At 41.7% G+C, this 26,577-nt stretch overlaps 1 protein-coding gene across 1 annotated transcript in view; it reads right to left on the bottom strand.

The window, feature by feature from the left end:
- The window catches only part of ACOXL (acyl-CoA oxidase like), a 336,509-nt gene that overhangs the window by 25,933 nt on the left and 283,999 nt on the right, over positions 1-26,577 (bottom strand). The window contains exon 20 of the mRNA XM_047746939.1: positions 221-322. Within this exon, the coding sequence (XP_047602895.1) occupies positions 221-322 (102 nt within the window). The remainder of the gene's footprint in view (positions 1-220; positions 323-26,577) is intronic.

Here is a 26,577-nt window from a genome sequence, read left to right as displayed (position 1 = left end):
CATGTCAGAGAGTTTCATGCACAGTGAATCATTTCCTTGTCACTTAAACTCTGAAGTGTAATATAATCATGGTAGGCAATGAAAACATGTATGTGAAGTCCCAGAGGCATAAAAATCCATGACTGGAAACTGATAAACATTGACAGGACTGTTTTCTAAGAAAGCAAAGAGCTGACAGCTGATGCACAAAGGGTTTCTTCTGCACACCAGGGACCCTTACCTGATTCCTAATCTTCGTGCTGGCCATGGGAGTCAAATATTTATGTTCTAGATACCAGGCTCGCTCCTGGAACACCAGCTTGGTTCCATATAACAGACAAAACTAAGCCATGGGAGAAGAGGAGAGAAATGAACAAAAGGTAATATATTAGAAAATGTAAAGTCTAAGAGAAGGAAGAAAAATAGCACAATATTATATTTCATTAAATCATAAAAGTTAATACTGTCTCAATGTAAATGGTCACATTTGAACGTGTGATATATGTTTTATTTTTTAAAACTATCCTGTAGAACACACAAAGCATATGTGAAAGTAATGAATTGTCATGTGGTCATTCCTCCAGTTCATATTAACTCATGGTCAATCTTGCTTCATCTGTAACCTCACCCTGTTCTCCCTCATCCCAGGTCATTTAGAAGCAAAGTCCATATATAGTATTTTTAAAAACATGCATGTAGTATTTTTGTTTGCTTTCCTTTTCAGTTTATGAAAGAATATTCTAAATGTACATTCTGAATGTCATCTTGATTTCCATTGAGCCCGGTTTCATTAAACTTTCATAAAAATAGCATCCCTCATTTACATTTGTTTCAATATTTTTTCCTATTATACTCCTGAAACCTACCCACAGAACTCCTTCATGACATCAGCGGAATCAAGCAATACTAAATGAGTTTTCCTGTATCAAGCAGTAACTTTTTAATTAACTATTTCATTTTTAATATTCAAACTTATTTATATCATATAAAAGCAGAGAGAAGAGTACAATGTACTTCCATGTCTCTATCACCCAGCTTCCACAACCATCCACTCATGGCCAATCTTGTTTTATCCCTCCCCCCACTTTCTGTATTATTGTGAAGCAAAGTTCAGTCATACTATTTTATCCATAAGCTTTCCATGTGTATCTCTGAAAGATTGTTTAGAAGTAAGATTACATAAAGTCCACCCAAGTGACAACGACAAAAACCCTCAATTCAGAGTCAAATGGAAATAATCTACACGCCAGAAGACAATATGTTTTCTATGGCTCCTGAGAGTCAGAATCACACAGTTTGAAGTCACGTAGACTATATAGGTTCTTCCTTCTTTTCCTGAGGTTCTGGGACATCCTTGAACTAGCAGCATTATGAGGAGCCTCAATTCTTCAGTCTTTCCCAGAAAGGGTCACAGTATGGCGTCATAGCTTGTCTATGAGAGATATTTAAGATTAATTATGGCTCTTTTATGACCTTGCCAACGTTCTGCTTGACTAGTGTAAGCTTCCTTTGGCCCTTTCATATAATGGCAGTAAAGATATTAGCTGACCCTACAGACATAGGCCAAAAAATACTGCCATACATCCTGAAAACATGAATTCTTACAAAAACAATAAATTGTATAGCTTACATGGCTAAATTGTACCACAAGTCTCTAGGTGAACTTCATATATACCACAAAAATATTTATTGTGGATTCCTAGGGAAAGAAAGTTAATTCACATCACTCCTGGGTCTACAAACATATAAGGTTAGTGAGAAGATATCCAGAGCCACAGAATATAAGTATGTTTTGAAATAATCTAATTCATCTTCTCACTCAATCCAGAATCCTGTGTCAGCCAAGGTACAACCAAGAAACAGATGACATATTCACATTAGGATGATTTGAGAAGAGTTTAATAAATTATTTTCATAAAGGGGTGGGCAAGTTGTAGGAGAGCCACAAGGGATAGCGCAGTACCCCAGAGCTAGTATGTCTGGAACTGCTACCAGCTTTGGGTTTCAAGGGAGGAGGGCAGGGAGTGGCTATGGATCCTGGAAGAGAGAGCTGTATAGACAGAGACATCTTAAGAGGATGTCTTCAGCCTTTGGCCTAGGAACACAGAAATCCAAGGTGAGCCTACAGGGAAGCAGGCAGGAATACCCTGACCTCATTGTGCTCCCCTCTCCAATCTCTAACGGGGGCTAACCAGATCCAGAGGTCAAGGATTACACTGATATAGGTCCACTTCCTGGACCTGGAGCAGGGTGGAGAGCGGGAGAGGCAGATGGAGGATATCTGGCACAAATCCTTCTCTAACACACCTGACAGATGGTGGTCCTGCCTCTAGACTACTCCTGTCTGACTCAGGCCCAAGCCCATTTGGTCCCACAGAGCTCCTAACAAGCCCTTGACTGCTGACAACCATGGTCCAGCCCTGTTCTAGAATGCTGGCTCTAACCAGTCTCACACTGTGTTTCCTGACTACGTCTGCTCCTCCCTTCTGTTGACTCCTGAGTTGTCCTCCTATTGTCAGTTTGTGGCTCCTGTGTATCTAATGCTCAGGGACACTTTCCTGGCTTTGAACTTCTGCTTTTCTCCCTGAACACAGTCCAGACTCTCCTTAAGCAACCTTCTTTGCCTGTCCTGGTAAACACACGTCTTGGTTCTCAACAGTTACCAGAATATCACATCTAGGTCCAGATACCATCGGCCCAGCCTCAGACCCTCAAATACAACCTGAATGTCCTTCCTTTGTGTTCCAGAGACAGGAGATCAGAGCATTAAGAGCCATCTGGCTCTCAAAGGAGTCTCACTATTGGAAGAGCCATGGAACACTGAGCCACTTCTCTCTGTAGAATAATGAATTTATGGATTGTTCAGTCTATAGGAAAGTGATCTGGTCCTGCTCATCTCTGTATGCTTAAGGTCTGGTAAAGGAGCTGACACACTGCAAAAAACTGGCTGAAACACAATTTCCTATAACTCCTAGCTATTAACCTCATAACTTTGGCTGCCTAAGGAACAATGAAAAGCATCCAGATAACAGCCCTTAATAAATTTAAAGATCGGTTTCACAGCTCTGCTTAGCTTTTCTTTCTTCAAGATGATCAGCCTTCACAGATCCCTATCTCCCAGCTACCACATGGTCTCCAGCCCTCGTGACCTGGGGGCCTCTTCTAGATGCTAATTCTCTCTCTCAAGGTGACTCACAGAAAACTTGAGCAGAGCACCCAAATGTTCTCTCATTACTGTAGTGTCGGCAGCACCATCACTGTCCTGGACTGGGAGTCTACACTTTCATATGCAAGTTAAGACGGAATTTGCTTTCATGACAGCCACATAATATTTTTTGAATAAATGAAAGCATGTCATACATATTTGGTTTAACATCAAATGTTTGTTCACTTGACACTCCCAACTAAGTCTTTTTGCCCGTGAACTGTTTTCAACCAACACATACATACATATAAACATCCCTAAAAGATTATTTAAAATGTGTTCTTTTTTTTTTTAAAGATTTATTTATGAGAGAGAGAGAGTGCACTAGCTGGGGGAGGGGTAGAGGGAGAGGGAGAAGGAGGCTTCCTGATAGGAAGCCTGACACAGGGCTCTATCCCAGGACCCTGGGATCATGACCTGAGCCCAGGGCAGATGTTTAACCTACTGAGCCACCCAGTCATCCCAAATTTATTCTTTAAAAAACAAAGTTCTTTGATTCCTTATTCTTTTAAAGTATCATTTTATTGATGTGATCTGTCTCGAGTTCCCAAAGTCTCTATGAATCTTGACTCAATACCCTGATATGTTTGTGTCATTTAAAAATTTGTCAAATCCCATCTATAGTTTTATGCAATGGAAACCAGCTGATAGGTCTAAGACTTCTGATTCAAGTATCTGAAAATCCATTTAATGTGATGTCCTCTAACTCATATTTCTCTGGCTTGTCTATAAGGATATCCTGAGAGACCACCAATTTCCCCATATTTTCTCTTCTAGTAACCTGATTAAGAAAGGAAATGAGATTCATTTAGCAAGGATTAGCCATAGTGAACACAGATAGGGTCCTAGTGACTATGTCTTTTCTAATTCCTCGTAAGCTATTCTGAATACTCTTTACTAGAATTTTAACTTGGATTTATGTCAATTTTAAATTCTATAGTTTCCCAAATCTACTTTTTCCCCCATTTTGAAAAAAATGTGCACATTTGTTCATTTCTAACTTTCTGACATCTCTCTTTTGACCTTCTTGGTTTTCAACAGGGCAACTACAAGTTCTTCCCAATTCAGACAGAAGATGGGAACATTATAGAGGATGAAGAGTTTTGCTTTCTTTTCTCCATTTTTTTTTTTTTTTAGCAGCAAAGCTTTCTTCCTCAAACCAGAAGCCTATTTCTTCAAACTCTGAATATAGCTAAAAATGGCCTTTCATCAGATTATTTGTCATGCCTCATGCTATGCTGGGATTTGGTCATTCTGACATTTATTAAATGCTATTCTTTTGTATTTATCCTCAGACAAGCATCTCTCTCTCATCACTTCTTCTCATTGTTTATATATAGCTACCTCAGACCAGTGCATCAAGGAGCATACCCATACTCTTACCCTGGTTCTTAAAATGTATCCCAAATCGCAACCTTTTTTCTGTAACTATTGTATTGTCAGAATAATATTCTGCTGCTAGCCAATAAAAGCTCTGGACACCAAAGTTTGGATACCATGGTTGGCAAAGCTTTGCACATGTTGCCACACTGTTACATTGTTGGGAGAATTAAGTATTGTTTATAAGGACTCCAGAAAAAGAAAACAACTGGAAGCCTTGTTGGTTTTTTTCTGGACTACACCCCCTGTACTTTTGCCCTCGACCTATTTTAATCTGTATCCTTTTGTGATGTATGTGTAGATTTTATGTATCTGAGTCCTGTGAGTCCTTCTAGCAAATCATCAAACCTGAGGGTGGTTTGGAGGACCCCTGATATAGGCCCCATTTTACACATGAAGACAGAGAGGCTCAAGAAAATTGAATTACAGAGCCAGGGTTTTTCAGGATTCAAAGATATTTTTCAATCTCCCATAGTACCTCTACTTTTCAGGATTTAAAAAACTAAAACAGACAACTCTTTTGAAAAATAGAAGCCAAAGATTCTATTCTGGGTAAGATGAAGTAAAAGTCTCATCCAGTCTCTCCCACTGAATGTGGCCATTATTCCAGGACAGAGTGAATGCAAAAGCTATCTGAGAAATCTAAAAAATAAACAGTAGCATGAAGATTGGGGAAGAGCTCCAGAATTTAAAGTACCCCCAAATTGGTGGTGATTTTCATTTTTTCCCCTGGGCCTCAAGCTGCTTATTCCTGGAAGCATATGTAGCAGACTGGGATAACTAAATCCCAGACTTTTGGCTGGAGGATGAAAAATAGGTAGCTCCAGGGAACCAGAAAGTATCAGGGATATCATGAAGAAAAAGGGTTTGGGAAAGTAACCTCATAAAGCTGGTTATAAACTGGGGTCAGCCCCCAGTGTGCAAACATGAATCTAATGCTAATTATCTTACATAATGGGTTGAAAATTGAACTAGTACATAAATGAGAATGTGGGTACCAGAATTGCCCCAAGGGTGCATGCATGGGACAGAAAAGAAGAGGACTGCAAATATTATGAAGACTCTACTGACATTGGAACCATAGTGAACCACAATGAACAACCAGGTTCGCTGGCTGCTAACACAAAAATAATAACATTCTCCATAGAGAATGGCAAGTTATACACAACATCTAAATAAAAAATAACAGCAATTCTACACAGTCTTTCCCAGAAAATAGAAGAGGAGAGAACTCCTCCCACAACTCATTTTATGAGGTCAACATCACTGGGATATCAAAACTGAACAAAGGCAGTACAGGAAAGAAAAACTATTGACAAATATTTCTCATAAACATAGATGTAAAATCCCCTAAAAAATATTAATGAATTGAACCCAGCAATAATGTACCATGACCAAGAGGGCTTTATCCTTGGAATGCAAGGTGGTTCAATACTCTAAAATGAATCATCATGGCAATCTTTTAAAATTTGACACCAAAAGCAAAGGAAACAAAAGCAAAAGTAAATAAGAGACTACATCAAACTAAAAAGCTTCTGTACAGCAAAGGAAACCATCAACAAAATGAAAAGGCAACCTACCAAATGGGAGAAAATATTTGCAAATCATATATCCAGTAAAGGGGTTAAGATCCAAAATATATAAAGAACTCATACATCTCAATAGCAAAAAAAATCCAAAACCCAAAAACAAACCCAAACAATCAAATTAAAAATGGGCAGAGGATCTAAATAGACATTTTTCCCAAGAAGACATAGAGGTGGCCAACAGGTACATGAAAAGATATTCAACATCACTAATCATCACGGAAATGCCAATTGAAAACACAATGAGATTTCACCCTATACCTATTAAAATGGCTATTATCAAAGAGACAAGAGATAACAAATGCTGGTAAGAACATGGAGAAAGAAATCCTTGTGCACTGTTGGTGGGAATGCAAATTGGTACAGCCACTCTGGAAAACACTATGGAGGTTCCTTCAAAATTAAAATAGAATTATCATATGATCCAGCGATTTCACTTCTGGTATTTATCATAAAACCTGAAAACATTAACTTGAAAAGATATGTCCTCCTTACATATGTTCACTACAGTGTTATTCACAATAGCTAGATATAGAAACAACCTAAGTGTCCATCAACCAATAAATGCATAAAGAAAACATGGTATATACAGTTGACCTTGAACAATGCAGGGGTTAGAGGCACTAAACTATCCTGTGGAGTCAAAAATCCACATATAACATATAACATTTTTTCTTTTTAATTTTTTATTAAATTCAATTTAATTAACATGTAGGGTAATATTAGTTTCAGAGGTAAAATTCAGTGATTCATCAGTTGCATATAATACCTAGTGCTCATTACATCAAGTGCCCTCCTTAATGCCCATCACCCAGTTAACCCATCCTCCCAACCGTCTCCCCTCCAGCACCTTCAGTTTGTTTCCTATAGTTAGGAGTCTTTTAGGGTTTGTTTCCCTCTCTGATTTCATTTTTCCTTCCCTTTCCCTATGTTCATCTGTTTTGTTTCTAAATTCCACATATGAGTGAAATCTTAATTTGCCTTTTTCTGACTGGCTTATTTGCTTAGCCTAGTACCCTCTAGTTCTATCCACAGCATTGCAAATGGTAAGAATTCACCTTTTTGATGGCTGAGTAATATTCCATTGTACATTGTACATGCATACCACATCTTCTTTATCCATTCATCTGTCGATGGCCATCTGGGATCTTTCCATAGTTCGGCTATTGTGGACATTGCTGCTATAAACATTGGGGTGCAGATGCCCCTTCAGATCACTACATTTGTATCTTTTGGGTAAATCCCTGGTAGTGCAATTGCTGGGCCATAGGGTAACTCCATTTTCAGCTTATCTTGAGGAGCCTCCCTTCTGTTTTCTAGAATGGCTGTACTAGCTTGCATTCCTATTAGCAGTGTAAGAGGGTTCCCCTTTCTCTATATCCTTACCAACATCTGTCATTTCCTAACTTCCATTTTAGCTATTCTGACTGGTGTAGGTGGTATCTCATTGTGGTTTTGATTTGTAATTCCCTGATGCCAAATGATATTGAGTATTTTTTCATGTGTCTTTTGACCACTTGATGTCTTCTTTGGAGAAGAATGTCTTCTGCACCATTTCTTGACTGGATTATTTGTTCTCTGGGTGTTGATTTGGAAAAATTCTTTATAGATTTTGGATACTAGCCATTTATCTGATAAGACATTTGCAAATATCTTCTTCCATTCTATAGGTTGTCTTTTGGTTTCATTGACTGTTTCCTTGGCTGTGCAAAAGCTTTTTATCTTGATGAAGTCCCAATAGTTCATTTTTGCCTTTGTTTCCCTTGCCTTTGGAGATGTGTCTAGCAAGAAGTTGCTATGGCTGAGGTCAAAGAGGTTGCTTGCCTGTGTTCTCCTCTAGGAAAAATCCACATATAACTTTTGACTCCCCCAAAACTTAACTATTAATAGTCTATTGTTGATTGGAAGCCTTACTCATAACATAAGCAGTCAATGAACATATATTTTTTGTGTTATATGTATTATATACTGTATTATGATAAAATAAGCTAGAGGAAAGAAAATTCTCTTAAGAAAATCACAAGTAAGAAAAAACATATTCATGGTACTGCACTGAAAAAAAAATCTGTATATAAGTGGACCTACACAGTTCAAACCCATGTTGTTCAAGGGTCAATTGCATATACGATGGAATATTATTCAGTGGGAAAAAAAGGAGAATGAAATTCTGTCATTTGTAACAGCATGGATGGACCTTGAATACATTATGGTAAGTGAAATAAGGATGGATAAAGACAAATACAATATAATCTCATTTATATATGTGGAATCTAAAAACAAAAACAAACCAAGCTCATAGACACAGAGAACAGAATGGTGGTTGCTAGAGGTGGGGGATAGGGAGTGGTTAAAATGGGTGAACTTGGTCAAAAGGCTCAAAGTTCCAGTTATAAAATAAGTAAGTCAGGGGATGTAATGTATAGCTTGATAATTACAGCTAATAATACTATAGAGTATATCTGAAAGATGTTAAGGGAATAGATCTTAAATTTCTCATCACAGGAAAAAAAAATTCTGTAACTATGAATTTTGACAGGTATTAAGTAAACTTATTGTAGTGATCATTTTGCAATATATACAAATATCAAATCATTATATGTATACCTGGAGCTAATATAATGTTGCATGTCTATTACGCCTCAATAAAAATATTAAAAGTAAAAGGGCAAAGAACCAAAATGAGATAGAAAAATAAGAAAAAGACATGAACAGAAAATTCAAAAAAATAGAATATTATCTTCAAATATATAAAAACGTATTCAAATCACTTATAATTAGAAAAATAACAATGCTGAGATACTATCATTTTATCTTATGTGGGAAAATTATATATACATATACATTAAATTCTCTCAGTGAGACTTTGGGGAGCCACAAATTCTCATATATAGCTAATGGGAATGGAAATTGGTAGAACTCATCTACAGGAAAATTTGATAATACTTAACAAAACTACCTAGGTACTTACTGTTCAGGCCAGAAATTCCTAGATATATACACTAAAGATATACCTTCAATAATAAGAATATGTATATGTACAAGGCTATTCATTGTAATCGTAGCATTATTTCTTCTTTTTTTTTAAGATTTTATTCATTCATGAGAGAGAGAGTATGAGAATGAGAGGGGGAGAGGAAGAAGCAGGTTGCCTACCAAGCAGGAGGCCCGATGTGAGGCTCGATTCCAGGAACCCAGGGTCACAACCTGAGCCAAAGATAGCTGCTTAACTGACTGAGCCACCCAGGTGTCCCCTAATTGCAAAATATTGGAAATAGCTAAATACTTGTATGTACTGTAGAATATATTGTAAAAAATGTATATATTTTCTGTAAATATATTGTAAAAAATGATTGGGTAAAACATGACACATCCAAACAATGGAGTATTGTGTGAAAAAGAAAAATAAGAAAGATCTATATGGACCAATATGGAGTGATTTGTAGGACGTATTTTTTTTATATTTTTATTTTTTTTATTTTTTATTTTTTATAAACATATAATATATTTTTGTCCCCAGCGGTACAGGTCTGTGAATCACCAGGTTTACACACTTCACAGCACTCACCATAGCACATACCCTCCCCAATGTGTAGGACGTATTTTTAAATGAAGAAAAAATTTACAGAAGAAACTATAATGTACTTTTATATAATAAATGAAGAGATAGAAAAAAATGAATCACTGTAATTCATCATATTAGCAACCTAAAAACATAAAAAGAAATTCCACATGATCATGTCGATTGAAGCAGAAAAAGAATTTGACAAAACTCAACATCCACTCAAGATAAAAAAAAAAACTTTTTAAAAGATATTATTTATTGGGCGCCTGGGTGGCTCAGTGGGTTAAGCCGCTGCCTTCGGCTCGGGTCATGATACCAGGGTCCTGGGATCGAGCCCCGCATCGGGCTCTCTGCACAGCGGGGAGCCTGCTTTCTTCCTCTCTCTCTGCCTGCCTCTCTGCCTACTTGTGATCTCTCTGTCAAATAAATAAATAAAATCTTTAAAAAAAAAGATATTATTTATTTGAGAGCATGAGAGAGTGAGAATGAAAGAGAGAGAGAGGAGAGTACACACAAATGGGGGGAACGGCAGAGGGAGAAGCAGGTTCCCGGCCAAGCAGAGAGCCCAGTGGGGGACTCCATCCCAGGCCCCAGGATCAAGACCCCAGAAGAAGGCAGATGCCCAATGGACTGAGCCATCCAGGAGCCCTCAAGATAAAAATCCTTACAAAACTAGGAATAGAAGTGAACTTTCTTAACTTGATTAAGGACAGCTACGCCACACAAACACACAGATGCACACATGCCAAAAAGTCAAAACAACAAAAATCTCTACAGCTAATATCCTACTTAATGGCAAAAAACTAAATTCTTTTTGCCTAAGATGTCTGTTTTCATCACTCTTGTTCATCGATACACTGAAAGTTCTAGTCCACGTAATAAGACAAAACAAAATGAAACAAAACAATCCAAAAAACAACAAACAAAAAGGCATGCAATTAGAAAAGAAAAAATACAAATTGGAAGGAAAAAATAAAACTGCCCTGTTTGCTTGCAAACAAAGAAAACCTATATGAAGTCTAATCCCCTTGCCCCTCCCCCCAAAAAATCCCAAATCTCTAGAATAGCGAACTTGCAAAATCACAGGATATAAGGTCAATACAAAAAATATCAATTGTATTTCTAGATATTAGCAATGTACTATTAGAAACTGAAATGTAAAACAACATGCTTTTGGGTGCCTGGGTGGCTCAGTCGGTTAAGTGACCGATTCTTGATTTTGGCTCAGGTCATGATCTCAGGGTCGTGGGATGGAGACCTGTGTCAGGCTACATGCCCAGTGGGGAGTTTGGTAGAGGATTCTCTCCCTCTCCTTCCGTCCTCTCTCTCCCTCACAAAAAAATAATTAAAAAACAAACAAGCAATATATCCCTTACAATAGCTCACTCCAAAATTAAATACTTAAGCATATATCTACAAAAACGTGTACATTATCTTTTTGCTGAAAACTACAAATGCTGATGGAAGAAATCAAGGAAGAACTAGTAAACTAGATTAGAAGAGTCAAATAGTACATTTATCAATTCTCCCCAAATTAATGCATAGATTTAATGTACCTCTGATCAAAATTAGAGAATTTTTTTATAGATATAGACAAAGGAATTCTAAAAATGCATAAAGAAGAGCAAAGAAACTAGAATGACTAAAACAATTTGAAAAAGAAGAATTAAGTTGGAAGAACAACCCTATTTGACTTTAAGACTTATTATAAAGTTATAGTATTCAAGATAGCATGGTATTGTCAAGGGATAGACACATAGATCAATGGGGAAAAAATAGAGAACCCAGAAACAGACCTATGCAAGTATGCCTGAATGATTCTTGACAAAGATGCAAAAGGAATTTAATGGAAGAAAAATAGTCTCTCAACAAATGGTGCAGAAACAATTGGATATCAATGGTCAAAAGATAAACAAACCTGACCTAAGCCCCACACCTGTTCACAAATTAGTTCAAAGTGAATCATCGATTTAAATGTAAAATATAAAAAGCTAAAACTTTTAGGAAAAAACCAGGAGAAACCTTCCATGACCTGGGGTTAAACATTCTTAGTTCTTAGGACAACAAAAGCACAATCTATAAAAGACTATTTGATAAAATTGGATTTCATCAAAACCAAAAACTTTTGTTTTGCGAAGGGCACTGTTAAAAGGATTAAAATGCATGCTACAGACATGGAGAAAATATTTGCAAATCACACATCTAAGAAAGAATTTGTATCCATAATTTATAAAGAACTCTCAAAACTCAAGAGTAGGAAAACAAATTATCCAGTTTAAAAATGGGCAAAAGATTTGAACAGACTTTACTAAAGAGGATATACAGATGGCAAAAAAAGTAAAAGCATGTGAAAAAATTTCAATATCATTAGCTATTAGAGACATGGAAATTGAAACCAGGATGAGTTACTCCTACATCCTTAATGGAATGGCAAAAACAACAAAAAAAATAGTGGTAATATCACATGTTGGCTAAGATTCTGAGCAACCAAATCTCTCATACTCTGGGGATGTAAAGTTTCTTATAAAGTTAAACAGACATTTACCACATGATCCAATATGCTCACTTCTAGGTATTTACCCTAGAGCAGTGGTTCTCAACTGTGAATGAATTTTGTCCCCCCAAGGGACATTTGGCACACATTTGCCATTCTGGTTGTCATAACTTAGGGATTTCTACTGACATCTAGTAAGTAGAGGCCAGAGATCTTGCTAAACATCCTACAATGGGCAGGGCCTGCAACAAAGTATCTGGCCCCAAAAGTTAGTAGTGCCAACTTTGAGAAGCTGCCCTAGAGAAGGAAAACTTATGTTTACATAATATAATAACCTGTATGTGAGCATTTATAGCAGCTCTACTCACAGTCATCAAAACTGGAAATAGCCCAGATGTCCTTCAACGGGTAAAGGGATGAACAGTGGTACATCCATTCAATGGAAACCACCCAGCAATGAAAAGGTGTAACTGTTGATGTGTGCAACAACTTAGCTGAATCTCAAAGATGATGTGCTGAGTGCAGGAAGTCAATAGCAAATGATTACATATTGGTTGACCCCATTTACACAACATTCTCCAAAGATAAAACTACAGCGATGGACGATGGCGTGTGGTTGCTAGGGGTTATCAGAAGAAGGAAGGATGATTATAAAGCCATTCTATTAGGGACTGTAGGGTGGTCAAATTGTTCTGTATCCTGCCTGTGGCAGGGCTTCCTCAATTCTATGTGTGTGTTAAAATGCATAGAGCCTCACATCTTTGAGTAAGGCCATTTCGTTATATTGAAATACATCATCTTCCTTTGTCCAGGGTCCTCCTCCTTCATTGTAGCAAACTCCAAGCTGAAATAGCTATATTTTCTAAAGGTTCCCTGTACTGAAACCTTGTCCAAGGATCCCTCCTTGATTTCCTCCACTGAAAGTTACCTCTTTCTTTCTTGGGTTCCCACAGAGGTATGTTTTCCCTTCTGTTACACGTTCTGCTTGTTGGTGTAATTATTTGCCCACGTGTCTTTCTCCCTGCCCACAAGGTGATCAGGAAGGCAGGAGCTGCGGTTCATGGCATCTTGGAATTTCTGCAGCACCTAGTGCAGCATCAGGGCTCAGTATGCATTTGTGGAACGGAAGAGTTCAGAGTGGCTTGGTTCCCAGGAGCATAAGCCCACTGGGACCAAGAACAGCAAGAAGGGAGGTTGCTTGCAATTTATGACAAGTAGGCAGCCTATATCCATGGCCTGAGCTGCATAATAAGCAAGAAGATGAAGCAAAAGGACTAACTTGGACCTCTAGTGTCAGAGAAGATAAACAAAGCTTATTAATTCATGGTAATACCAGCATGATATCAGAACAGTTTCCCCCAGCAACAACCTAGTTCTCTCACTGTGATGAAGTGCTCTGCCTTCTGCCTCAGACTTTAGCCACTTGGGATCTGTGTTATTGCCTTGCAAAATTGATGGGCAGTGGCACCATCTCTTGGTTTAAGGAATTTCTGCCAACATTAGCAATAAGCATTGGCTTTACAATTTCTAAGGGCATTCCCTGCAATAGCAGAGTGATTAAAAACTGGACTGGTCTGGAACAATGCCCCTCTCTAATCCTTATGGTGCACCTGCCCAGCCTCCTCCAAGCCATCAGCGTCAGGTGTGAGCTTATCTGCTTCCATCAGAGAAGAAGTCTTATTTATATTTAACTGGAAAAGCAAGGAGAGGCAACTGTGGTGTCTTTTTCTTTGATCACCCATGGAAGTTGTTCAAGATCAAAGTTTCTTTTTCTTCCAGACTTATTATAACTTATTTTTTTAAAATCCAATCTGCTTGATATTTCTTGTGTCTTAAATGTTTCTCTTCTTAAGAGAGGTGGCAGATAGTAGCAACTGAATCATTCTGGTAACTCAGAGTGCTCTGGGAGAAGAGGGTTGAGGATGAAGGTGATCTTTTCCTTCTGAATTTTTGGATCTTTGGACACAGAGGAGCCTGGGATGGCCTGTTATTCGTCACTACATTCTGTGGCAGGGGAACAAGTTTCTCTCCATGGGACATGAGTATCACAGTAAAGTGACGGTAGGCCAGGAGCTAGTGTCATGGTGGATCAAACACGAAGGGCGTGGTAAAGGGAGGACGGGCCACAGACAGCCAGACCCAAGGCACGTCCTATTGTATGCCTCATTAGAAAAGTCTAGACATAGCTATATCCTGGCGTCCTCAAACACGGGGAAATGAAGAGTGCAGAAAATCATCTGCAGGAAGCAAAAACTTGACAAGCCAAAAGAGGAGACAGAGGGAAATTTCTGGAGAGGGTAACCTTGAGACATATTCTCAGCAGCATGGTGAATACCAGCGCTTGGCCACAGGGGATACCAGAGCCCTAGTGCTTCTAAACCTGAGGGTAGACTGATAAGAAAATGTTTTTTCTTCTTTTGGGGGGGGGGTCTTACAGCTGACCACAGAATTCAAGCTATCCCGTGATTGCCATATTCTGGTAACTGCATTCTCTCCCTTACCATGTTCAGTGGGAGTGGGAAAATTCAGAAAATAAAGTTTTGTAGGCAGAGATGAGGACATTCCCTCTGGGGCTCCTTACACAATCCACTGTTTGGACCAGTTCAGAACCATAGATAGCATACCTCTACTTTATGCAGACAGGTTAAGCAACTTGGACAAAAGCCTTCAGCTGGGCTCTTCTCTTCTGACTTGTTTTAACCCATAATTGATCCTAATTTCTTGCTACTCCCCATTCCCTATCTGTCCTTGGCTTTGCAACCATCACCACCATCCATCTTCAAATTTTTTTCATCTTGCAAAGCTGGAACTCTGTACTTGGTAAATAACTCCTCATTCTTGCATCTCTATGGTCCCCAACCACCAATCTCCTTCCTCTGCTGTCTCTATAAATCCAATGACTGTGAGTCCCTCATGTAAGCGGACTCATGCAACATGCATTCTTTGTGACTGGCTAATTTCACTTAGCATAATGGCTTCAAGGTTCATCCATGCTGCCCATGTGTCAGAACAGCCTTCCCTTTTTAAGGCTGAATAATATTCCATTGCATGTGTACACCACATTGTGTTTATATTCATATGCTGATGGACACTTGGGCTGTTTCCACCTCTTGGCTATTGTGAATAGTGCTGCTATGAACATGAACGTACAGATAACTGTTTGAGTCACCCCTTTCAATTCTTGTGGGTGGATGCCCAGAAGCGGAATCGCTGGATCACCCAGTAATTCTATTTTTATTATTTTTTAAAGATTTTATTTATTTATTTGAGAAATAAGCGAGAGACCATAAGCAGGGGGAGAAGGAGAGAGAGAGAAGTGGACTCCCCGCTGAGCACGAAGCCTAGTGCAGGGCTGGATTCCAGAACCCTGGGATCATGACCTGAGCCAAAGGCAGATGCTTAACTGACTGAGCCACCCAGGTGCCCCTATTTTTAATTTTTTAAAGAACTGCCACACTGGGGCGCCTGGGTGGCTCAGTGGGTTAAGCCGCTGCCTTCGGCTCAGGTCATGATCTCAGGGTCCTGGGATCGAGTCCCACATCGGGCTCTCTGCTCAGCAAGAAGCCTGCTTCCCTCTCTCTCTCTCTCTCTGCCTGCCTCTCCGTCTACTTGTGATCTCTCTCTGTCAAATAAATAAATAAAATCTTAAAAAAAAAAAACTGCCACACTGTCTACCATAATGATTATATCATTTTACATTCCCACCAAAAGTGTACCAGTGTTCCAGTTTCTCCACATCCTTGCTAACACATGTTATTTCATTTTTTTTAATAGCAGCCATCCTAATGAGAATGAAGTGGTATCTCATTGTGACTTTAACTTATATTTCCCTAATGATTAGTGATGCTGAGCATCTTTTCAGGTACCTATTGTCCATTTGTAGATCTTCTTTGGAGAAATGTTTATTCAAGTTCTTCGAACATTTTTGAACCAGGTTTTTTTGTTGTTGTTGTTTATTTTTTTAATAATTTACTTATTTATTGGAAAGAGAGAGAGCGAGAGAGAGAATGAGCGGGAGAAGTTGCAGAGAGAAAGAGAGACGCAGACTCCTCACTGAACATGGAGCTTGATGTGGAGTACAATGCAGGGCCCAATGTGGGGCTTGATCTCATGACCCTGAGATCACAACCTGAGTCAAAATCAAGAGTCAGGTGGTTAACAGACTGAGCCACCCAGATGCCCCAAAAGTAAATAGTTTAAATGCAACAATTAAAGACAGAGATCAGCAGAGCAGATTAAAAATATGAACCACCTCTATGCTGCCTACGGAATCACAGAGATAAATAGTAAAAGGTTAAAATATATATATATGTATATATATATATATAGAGAGAGAGAGAGAGAAAGAGAGAGAGATATATATATATACATAGAGAGAGAGAGAAAGAGATATCACAGTTTCATAGTCCAGCGGTATAATAGTTTAAGTGTTTATTTCTCTTTACCCTCTTCTGTTTACAATATAACTGTTAGTTTTTTTTCCTGTATGCATTTAGAATCACATGAGATAGTGTTACTATTTTTGCCTCAGTTGTTAAACATAATTTAGAAAACTCAAAAGGAAAAGGAAAGTAGTTTGAATTTACCATTTTTGCTTACTGTATTGTTCCTTCCTTCCTGATGTTCCATGACTCTTTCTTCCACTGCTTCTTTTCTGTTTATAGAACCTCTTTTTAAAAAAGTTTTAAGTAATCTCTTCACCCTGTGTGGGGCTTGAACTTATGACCCCAAGATCAAGAGTCACATGTTCTTCCAACTGAGCCAGCCAGGCACCCCCTGTAGAACTTATTTTAGCCATTCTTTTAGTATAGGCCTAACGGTGACAAATCCTGTGTTCTTTTTTGATCTAAGAATATCTGTATTTCCTCCACATTTCTGAAGAATGTTTTCACTGGATATAGGGTTTTTGGGTTGATGGGTTTTCCCCCCTCAAACATTTGAAATATGTTACTTCCTTCTGGCACCATGGTTTCTGATGAGAAATCTTTGAATTGATTTTCCCCTATAGAAAAGGTGTTATTTCCTTCTTATTGCTTTTTTTTTTTTTTTTTTGTCTTTAGTTTCAGAATATTTTTGTCTTTAGTTTTCAGAATTTAAATTAATATGTGTTTTGGTGTGGATTTCTTTCAGTTATGCTGTTTTTCATTCAGCTTCTTGAATGTATAGGTTTATGCCTTTAGGCAAATTTGGGAAATTTTCAGCTATTATTCTTTTGAGTACTTTTCCAACCTTGTCATCTTTCTCCTCTCCTTCTGGGACTCCAATGACACAAATGTTAAGTCTTTTGTTATAGTCCCAAAGGTCCCTGATACTTTTTTCTCTCTCTTCTTCCTTCACCTCTGCCTCCTCCTCCTCCTTCTTCTATGTTCACTCTGTTGTTTAGATTCAGTTAGTTTCTCTCTTTTTTAAAGATTTTATTTGCATGTAATCTCTACACCCAATGTGTGCCTCAAACTTATAACCTCAAGATCAAGGTTCATATGCTCCCCTGACTGAGCCAGCCATGTGCCCCTAGATTCAGTTAATTTCTATTGTTCTATCTTCCAGCTCAGTTAGTTTTTCCTCTGTCCCTTCCATCCTACTGTTGAGACCATCTATTGAGATATTTATTTCAGTTATTGTATTTTCCAGTTCTAATATTTCCATTTGGTTGCTTGTATTTTCTATTTCTTTGCTGAGACTATTCAATGAGACTTCTATTGTTTTATTTAAGTATGTTTGAAATTACTCTTAGAAACTTTTTTATGTTGTCTTTTTTTTTTAATTTTTAAAAGACTTTATTTATTTATTTGACAGACAGAGATCACAAGTAGGCAGACAGGCAGGCAGAGAGAGAGGGGGAGGCAGGCTCCCTGCTGAGCAGAGAGCCCAATGCTGGGCTTGATCCCAGGACCCTGAGACCATGACCTGAGCCCAAGGCAGAGGCTTTAACCCACTGAGCACCCAGGCGCCCCATGATGTCTGTTTTAAAATCTTTTACAGATCATTTAAACATCACTGCCATATCAGTGAGGTGTCTACTGATTGCCTTTTTTTTTTTTTTTTTTTTTTCATTCAGTTTGAGATTCCAGTTCTTGGTGTGATGAGTGATTTTACTGAAACTTAACCATTTGGGGTATTATATTATGAGACTCTGGATCTTATTTAGATATTATTGTAGCTAACTTTCTGTGATACTGCCCCCTCAGAGGTTGGGAGGCATGCACTTCAGCCACTGTTAACAGCCAAATAGGGGAAGTGTCCCTCATTACTGCTGAGTAGAGGTAGGTAGCTCAGCACTAGGCCTCCACTGATAACCACCTTGGCTGGGAGGATAGGAGTCCCTCATTTCTACTCTCTATATGACCTCCACTGATACCACTGGTGTCATTACCACTGGGTGGTGGTGAAAGTCCTGAATTTCTACTTGACCTTCTCTGATACCACCATAGCAGGAAGAGGGAGGGGTGATAGTAACATCAAGAGGTTACTACTTGATGAGGAAGTCTAGGCTCCCTACGTGTTTCCCAAAGACACTCTAGTGGGGTACTTACTGCCAAGTGGAGATGAGTACCCTAGTTCCCTACTAGGCCTCCTCTGACATAATCCCAGTGGTGAGGCTGCATTTCCTCTTTATGGTCTAGTGAACAGGGAAATCTACACTTCCCATAAGACTTTTCCCAGCATGGATGAAGGTGGTTCCATTGATTTTTCTGTAGGTAGGTATTGTTGGATTAGAGCAATTATTGCTTATAAGTTTTCTGTCTTGCCAAGCTGTCCCTTTTCTGGTCCTTTAGCTTTGGCCCTTTTTTTGTGGTGTGGGGGAGTGTCTGTTCTTGTTCTTGTTAGCCCTCTCCAGGTTTCCAGCTTCTTCAGCTTCAAATAAAGGATGCATGTGGCATAGAGAAAATCCAGGGGACTCCCATCACAGCATTCCTGAGGTCCCCAGCTGGTCTGCTTTCAGTTTTCTCATGCTAGTTTTATAGCTAATGTCCAGTGTTTTTAATTGAAATTATCAGAAAGAATAAGGATGGGTGAGTCTGTCTGCTTCATCTTCCTGGAAGCAGAAGTCTGCCTGTCTCCCCATGTCACACAGCTGAGACTCTCACCCAAACTGAAAGTCCTTCACTTTTAATAATAGGTTTGTTCACCTCATTTATATAATTGGTCCTAATTCTGACAGTCAGTGTTAGATTTTCTGTGAAAGCACTTTCACAAATAACATAGTTCTCAAACTATCATCAATAGGCTATTCCTAGTTGCTCTTCCCATCAGGCAAAGGTTTTAAGAACACATCAAGTTGCTCCATCCCCTCCTGTCCTTTTTACAGTCCTGGAAAAGATGAAGGTGGAAAGATACTCCCAAAGATGAAGACATTTCATCAGGAGAACTTGAGAAAAAGCAACAAGTGGTTGACTGGTACCTTCAAGTTGGCTATTTTCCTGGCATTTATTCCAAAATTAAGTTCCTTTTTCCTTCCTCCCTTTCTCCTTTGGGAGTTGATCTAACCCATCTTTTTTTCTTTTTTCCCCATCTCAAATTTGATATCCAGGGTGTGTGTGTGTGTGTGTGTGTGTGTGTGTGTGTGTGTAGACATAAGAACATTGTAAAATTAAAATTAACCAGAGTGGCTAAAATTTAAGAAGGGTAAGAGGGAGAGTTGAGAAGGTGTAGGGAGCAGAAATCCTGTCTCCTAACATTTCCAGTTTTCAGTCGGGCTGCACACGTGGTCAGCGGCAGGCAGGGGAGCTGGCTGAGTGAGAGAGCTGAGCTTTGCCACCTTCCTCAGCCCTGTCCGAAGTGACGCCCACATAACTTTAGTGCTAATGTCTCCTTCACCGTGTGCTGGGAAATCTGTCATCCCCTGCAGCCACTCTGTAATTCTGTTAATGTATGGTAGCCTGCTTTCATACCACTAAAAGCCCCTGATGGAATTTCTCCGCATTCTGGGTTAGTCACTCAAGAGAAGTCTCCTGGGCACCACAGCGTCTTGACCTCTCTATTCAAATGGTAAAATAACAAGTTTGGGCTGGGCTCTGTTCTCTCCTCTCACTTTAGGCCCCTTGGGCCAAATTTTGCTCTCATTTTCCCACAGATGGCTTTTACCAAATCCTTCCATTTCTCTTATTTGTCTCAAGTGATTTCCTCTTCGGCCCTCCGCCCCATCGTCTAGAACAGTCTGAAATAAAATCTGCCCCCCTCCCCCGAGCTGTGCAGGGAAGACATGAAGGGCAGAGCGTTTAGGGAGGGACCCGCCTCCACACGTCCTGTGCCAGATTCGTGGGGCCACAAGTTCCCCAAGGGTTGTGTTCTCCATTCTTGGGGACAGCCACTGCTTTTCTGAACACTGGAATGCCGGCTTTCCAGCCATTCTCCACTTAGATACGTAGGCAGACGTTTGACAAAGAAGTATCAAGGAGGCAGAGCAGGTGTAATGTTGTCACAGAGGGCAGCCATCCACCCACGTGATCACACGTGTGGTCCTCGCAGGGGATTGGGCCCACGTAATGCTTGCACCTGATGGCATTAACCTGGAGAAGCACTGGTCCATTTCCCCTGATAGCTCTGTATGAGGCTGAGTGCTGAGCTTTGCCACATAAGTCAGACTCTCAGAGAGCAGAGTAGGTTCCCCTACTGTGGGACAGGGAATCTCTCTGCCTTTTTCCTCCTCATTTCCCAACACCCATCTCATGCTCACAGAGCAACTATTAGCCCAGGGCGACTTCCGCTGCATTGCCTCTCAGACACTCTAACATGGACCTTTGAAAGTGATGGAAGTCTTCCAAGCCAAAGGAAGGACTATTGATTGAATGGTGTAATTCCAAGAGAGCTATGGCACAAGGAGGAAACATGCAACAGCACAATAAGAATGGAAGCTTCTGGCCACCCCTCCCCTGAAGAAGCAGCTGTCTGGGCCCCCTGCTTCGGCAGCCAGCTCTGAAGGCATGCATCGGTGCACCTGAAACACTATAAATGGAAAGCTGAGAACACAGCTCGCATTGACCCCACCAGTAAGCACAGTGGAACCCACACAGTTGGTTAAATTTAATTTCCTGCAGAGCCACAGAGACTGAGCTCAAATGCCACCTCCTCTGAAGTCTTCTTGAAGTCCACGTGGAGTTGGGCAGCCCAGCGCAGTGTTCCATCAGCAACCCGAACTTCCTCCCATCCAGAAATGCTTGCTTTGGGGGTGCAAGAACTACCAGTCACACCTTATGATTCAGGGAGCTGCCTGAGGATGAGGGCGAGATTCAGGGAGCTGCCTGAGGATGAGGGCGAGATTCAGGGAGCTGCCTGAGGATGAGGGCGAGATTCAGGGAGCTGCCTGAGGATGAGGGCGAGATTCAGGGAGCTGCCTGAGGATGAGGGCGAGATTCAGGGAGCTGCCTGAGGATGAGGGCGAGGTCTTACTTACGAAGATGAGTGTCCCCAGTGCCTAGCACAATGCCTGGCACAAAACAGGCCCTTATAATTGTTCACGAAGAAGGCCTGTGATGGGAATCTGCAGAGAATGCCCAGAATAACCCTTCTGTTGACTTAGAGTGAAGTCTGAGATGTTCTCACTGGGTATTTGTTCCTTTGAGTTAAAGCTAGTACTATGCACTGAAGATCTACATTAGAGTTTCATGGGGTGGATAATTGTCCCTGAGATCATTGGCAGGGGCGGGTTTGAGAGTAGCACTGCAAAACCTTGGCACAGACTTGGAACTTGTGACGAGAGGACAGGGATTGAAGGGAGGAGAGGCATTCCAGGGCACCAGTGGCACAGAGGTATGGGCAGGAGAGAAAACCAGTTACTGCCGGAAGACTAGGCCTGAGACTTGATTTCTACATCACTGGTAGTTCTGTTCCCTTATTAAATATTTTAAAAAATATATATTTTTTCAAGTGAGCCAGGCACCAGAAAAATGTTACCTAGCACACGATAGGCTCTTGTGGAACATCTTATCTCAGAAACATCATCAGCCACGTGCTCACTTCTGTCCACGAGACACTGGCTTGCAAGGAGCCGGGAAGGGGACAGGAAAGGAACAGGGGATGTGGACTGAATTTCGAGACAGCCCGTCACAGTCTATGTTAAAGGAATTCAAACAGGGATTGAATTGGTTCACCCTGGACTGGGTTCTGAGTCAAACCCCAGAAGAGAGCCCTTTTCCTCCTGTGTGGGAGGCCTGCTCCCATGACCAGAGCCAGACGACTGAGCAGTGGCTGTGGGCACACGTGGTGCACACACAGGATGTTTGCTTCTGCTTGTTGCTCAGGGGCCCAGGCCACTGTCAAAGGCAAGGGCCTGTGAGAGGCTCCATGGGTATTAAAAAGGCCTCCTGCAGCAAGGAGGACATCATAGTCCTCCCCACACTTGATGGGAGGTGCTTATAATTAACTCTTGGCTGCTGGGTCTGGTGCTTAAACTAGCTACCACCTACACACGTTGAGAAAAGGAAGAAAGAGCAGTTAGAATGCAGGAAAAAGGGAAAAACCCCACCTCGCCCACTTGACAGGCTCAAACTGCCGCTGCCAGCAGCCTGTGAGGCAGGGACTGTCCCCTGCAAACGCCCTGCTTAGATACTGGGGTTGCCGTGGCGAGCATCCCATCAGAGCTGGAGGGGCTGAACTATTCCCTACCGTGCAAAAGGGCACCCAGGGACCCTGCAAGCATATGTTGGCCATTCCTGAAACGGCATGGCTCAGTTTCTGCCCCTTGGGCTGAGCAGCATGGAGGATAGCGGGGAGGGTAAGGAGGGGACTGAGGGAGAAGTGAAGCAGAAAGAATCTTTGTGACAATGACAACTTCAGAACACTAGATAACCAGCCTGCTGGGTGTTTCTAAACCTTCTGAGGGGAGGTGAGTCAGTGGAGCGGTCATGTGGAAAATCCCCTCTCTCCTCAGCGCACAGCCATTCCGGTGCTAAGTTAAACCCTCATCCCTGCCAGGCCGGGACCCCATCAGGCTAGGAGAAAATGCCCGTTTCTGGGAAGGAGCTGTATTTGTGTAAACTGGGAGGACTGATGGGTTGGGTCATATGGTTCAATTGACAATTTCTGGTTTCAAGAAGGGCTCAAGTGTATCCCATTCGCTAGCACATCACCAGACAGAGAAAGGGCCCAATCTGGCGGGGCAGAGGGCTGAGGGGACGTGGGGAAGGGAGGCTGGGCATCCCTCTGTCCACACCTGCCCACTTTCCCCTGTGCTTTTAGGGGCAGCCTTCATACTTGGTAGCTGGTAAGAAATGCTAAGGAAGCTTCCAGCCGCACTCCCGCCAGCCCAGCATACACCAGGTCTGGGGAGCCGCCCTGGAGCACTGTCTAGGCAGGTTTTCTCGACCTCGACTTTGACCTCAGCACCTGGCAGCTGTGCCCACCGACTCTGATGGGCCTGTGGACGTGGCAGTCGGGCAGCCAGCAGATAGGACAACTGCTCTGTTTGTGTCCTCAGACCCAGGGGTCACCCGCCGTGCCATGGGCACTTGGCCCCCTCTGCCAGCACTCCACCCAGGGTGGGACCTCCGGGCTGCTGGAGCAGCAGCCCTGCCGAAGGCCTGCTATTCGGGGAGCTATTTATTTTCACATGGACAGCTCCGTTCTTGTCGCTGCTTTCTACAGTAGAGGTGGTATCAGACCCTACCTGCAGAAGGGACTACCTTGAACTTCACACAGTACCTCTGGCCCAAGCCCTGAGGCAGAGAGGCTGAGCCAGGCTGCAGGGCAAGGAATGTTCCAGGCACTTGCTCAGTATCACTGGAGTGGCGAGGGCTGGTTCTACTGCCTTGCTCCAGTTCGAACAGATCAGCCAAAGCTTCTCCAACGAGCTCTTATCTCCTGATCTGGGGGGAGAAACATTTCCCGGGAAATGGCCACTTTCCCCCCAAACATCCTTCCTGCTTTTCCAAGGGAAGCTGGGAGGCACAGCAGTCCACTGCCTCAGGAAGTTTTTGTCCCAGTGAGGCTCTTCGCTGGGGCTGCGGTCTCCTACCCAAATTGGAAATGACTGCTGCCAGGTGTGTAAGAAACTCCCTGGAGGACAGAATGAGGAAGTGTGATGATTTACGTCTGATTTAGAAAATGAAGGTCCAAATGCAGAGAGGCAGCAACAGGTCTGTCTTCCTGCCGATTTCCATCACCGAAAGAGGGGCACGATTTTTAACATGTGACAATTGTTGGGGGGAATGGGGACAAGGAGCATCTGTACCAACTCTGAGAGTTAAGACTTATGAGGCAAGCTTCAGCCCTTTGATTGAGGGAGGGATTTTGGATTTGATTCAAAAACAGGCTAACCAAATGCCCTGGTTTTCCTGGGACAGTCGTGGTCTCTGCCGGCCGCCCATGTTTAATTTTCATTGGTTCCCCCTTTCCCTTTCAAAAAAAGTCTTGATTCGGCTGAGTAGTTCTATGATCACCCTATGCCAAAGGAGAGAGAGAAAGAGAGAGAGAGAGAGTGTGCTCGAGCTATGGCTGGAAATGAATCCAGAATAGTGACAAGTAGGAAGGGGTTTCCGGGAAAGTTGGTTTTGCTGAGCCTGAAGGAAAGAGGCAGGCAGTGGATGCCGGCCCATTCTCAAGCATGTTCAGAGAGACAGGCTTGCTGGCCACATCCAGGAGTGTAGGTTTGCAGAATGTGGATGTTGGCAGGATCTCTGGGGGTCATCTAATTCATGTCTTCTTTTACCACAATAGGACACTGGGCTAAAAGATAGAAGGGACCTGCCCAAGATCACACCTGGTTACCAGCAGCGTGGGGACCAGCCTTGCCCCTGGGAGGGTCAGGCCCAGGTGCTCTGTTCTGGGAGAGGGGGAAAGGGATGGTTCTGAAAGATGCTATGGGGGATTAATACTGCCCTGCGTGTGACATGGCGGCCCCAGAGCCGGGTGAGTCACAGACTGTGCCATGGATCTGAGGCTGATGAGGGGAGGATGGAGACACGTGAGGTTCAGATAGGCGGGGCAGGAGTGACTGTGGGGCTGGAGCGTGGGTCTGCAGAGGACCAAAGAGACTAACTGGCCAGGAGAACTAAGAACAAGTGAAGAAACAGGTAGGTAGGGACATGATGGGGTCATATAAGTAATTTCTAGAATCGAATTCTTTACTTTGGTTCAAATTGTAGTGAAATCGCATGAAAAAGCAAGACCTAAAGACAACTGTCTTATCCCTTGGCACCTCTCTCTTAGCCCCTCAACAGGGTTGCGGTGGTGGGAACATCCTAAGTCAGGAACAGCCTTGACCTCTACTTGGTAGACGAGGAAACTGAGTCATGGAGAAACCAGCTCCTTTCTGTCTCATGACGCTCTTAGCAAATGGGGTGTGATTAAGGACAAGCCACAAGAGTGATTCTACCAGACAAGCCACAAGAGCGATCTTGTGGTTTCACTGCAGTGTGACCTCCCATGCGGCTCTTGTGTGGTGGAGGGGGTGAGGTGGTAGACTTCTCTGTGCATCTACTCATCTGGTTGGAGGGTCCCAGGAAGAAGCCCAGCTTGAGGCTCCAGAGACCCTGCTTTCTGGTCCCAGTTCTGTTGTCTACTAATCAGTGACGGTGGGGAGTCACTTCTCCTCTCTCCCCTACTCTTCTTGGTTGTCCAGTGAAGGCTTTTGCTTCAGCCACCTCCAAAGTCTCAGACCCTGACTCTGTTTTTCCAGAGATATCTGACCTTGGTTCAACAGGTATCTGACCTTGGCTTAGCTACAAGTTCAACTCTTGCATCTTCTTGAGGTCTAAGTATAGAGCACACTTATAGATCTGAATGGAATAACCGTCCCCAGGTCTCAGTTATCTCTGACAATGTAGGAATACAACAGCATTGTATGTAAATATCATTTAAAAAAAACAAAAAAACAAAAAACAAAACCAGAGCTATGGTTTTTGCCTCCAACAACTTTTCACCCAACGAAGTTGAATTAAATACTGAAGTTCTTTGCAGATCATCTTCAAAGAGAAAAGCTCAGCCCAGTAAACATATAGTGGACTACAGGCTGATTGTAATCAAATGATCTCCTGTCACCCTGAGCAAGTTCTCCCACATAACGTCTACAAAAATCCTACACACCACTGTCACACCCACGTAGTGCTCTCTGATATGTGACCTTAGAAACCTCAATCCTCTGAAAAAAAAAATCATAAAATAGTTTCAGTATATATGAACTGAGCACACATTTTGTTCAGTGAAACTTCTTTGATGATGTCTGTTCAAATACCTGCAGATATTGAGAAAACTCCCACAGACATCGTCCTTGGCTGCCCCAGAACATTCTGCAGAGACCAACAGGGAAGACAGACCATACTGAATGTCACTGGCGATCATGCATATTCCAAGACAACTTAGGCCATCTTAACCTTCCTCTGCTGCCTGCACCTCCTAGTTTCTGAGCCAGTGTTCCAGAGAAGACAGGCTGGGG

The sequence above is a fragment of the Lutra lutra genome, chromosome 9 (assembly GCF_902655055.1).
Source record: "Lutra lutra chromosome 9, mLutLut1.2, whole genome shotgun sequence".
Lineage (NCBI taxonomy): Eukaryota > Metazoa > Chordata > Mammalia > Carnivora > Mustelidae > Lutra > Lutra lutra.
The sequence above is the reverse complement of the archived record's forward strand: the minus strand, read 5'-3'. Positions and strand labels throughout refer to the sequence as shown.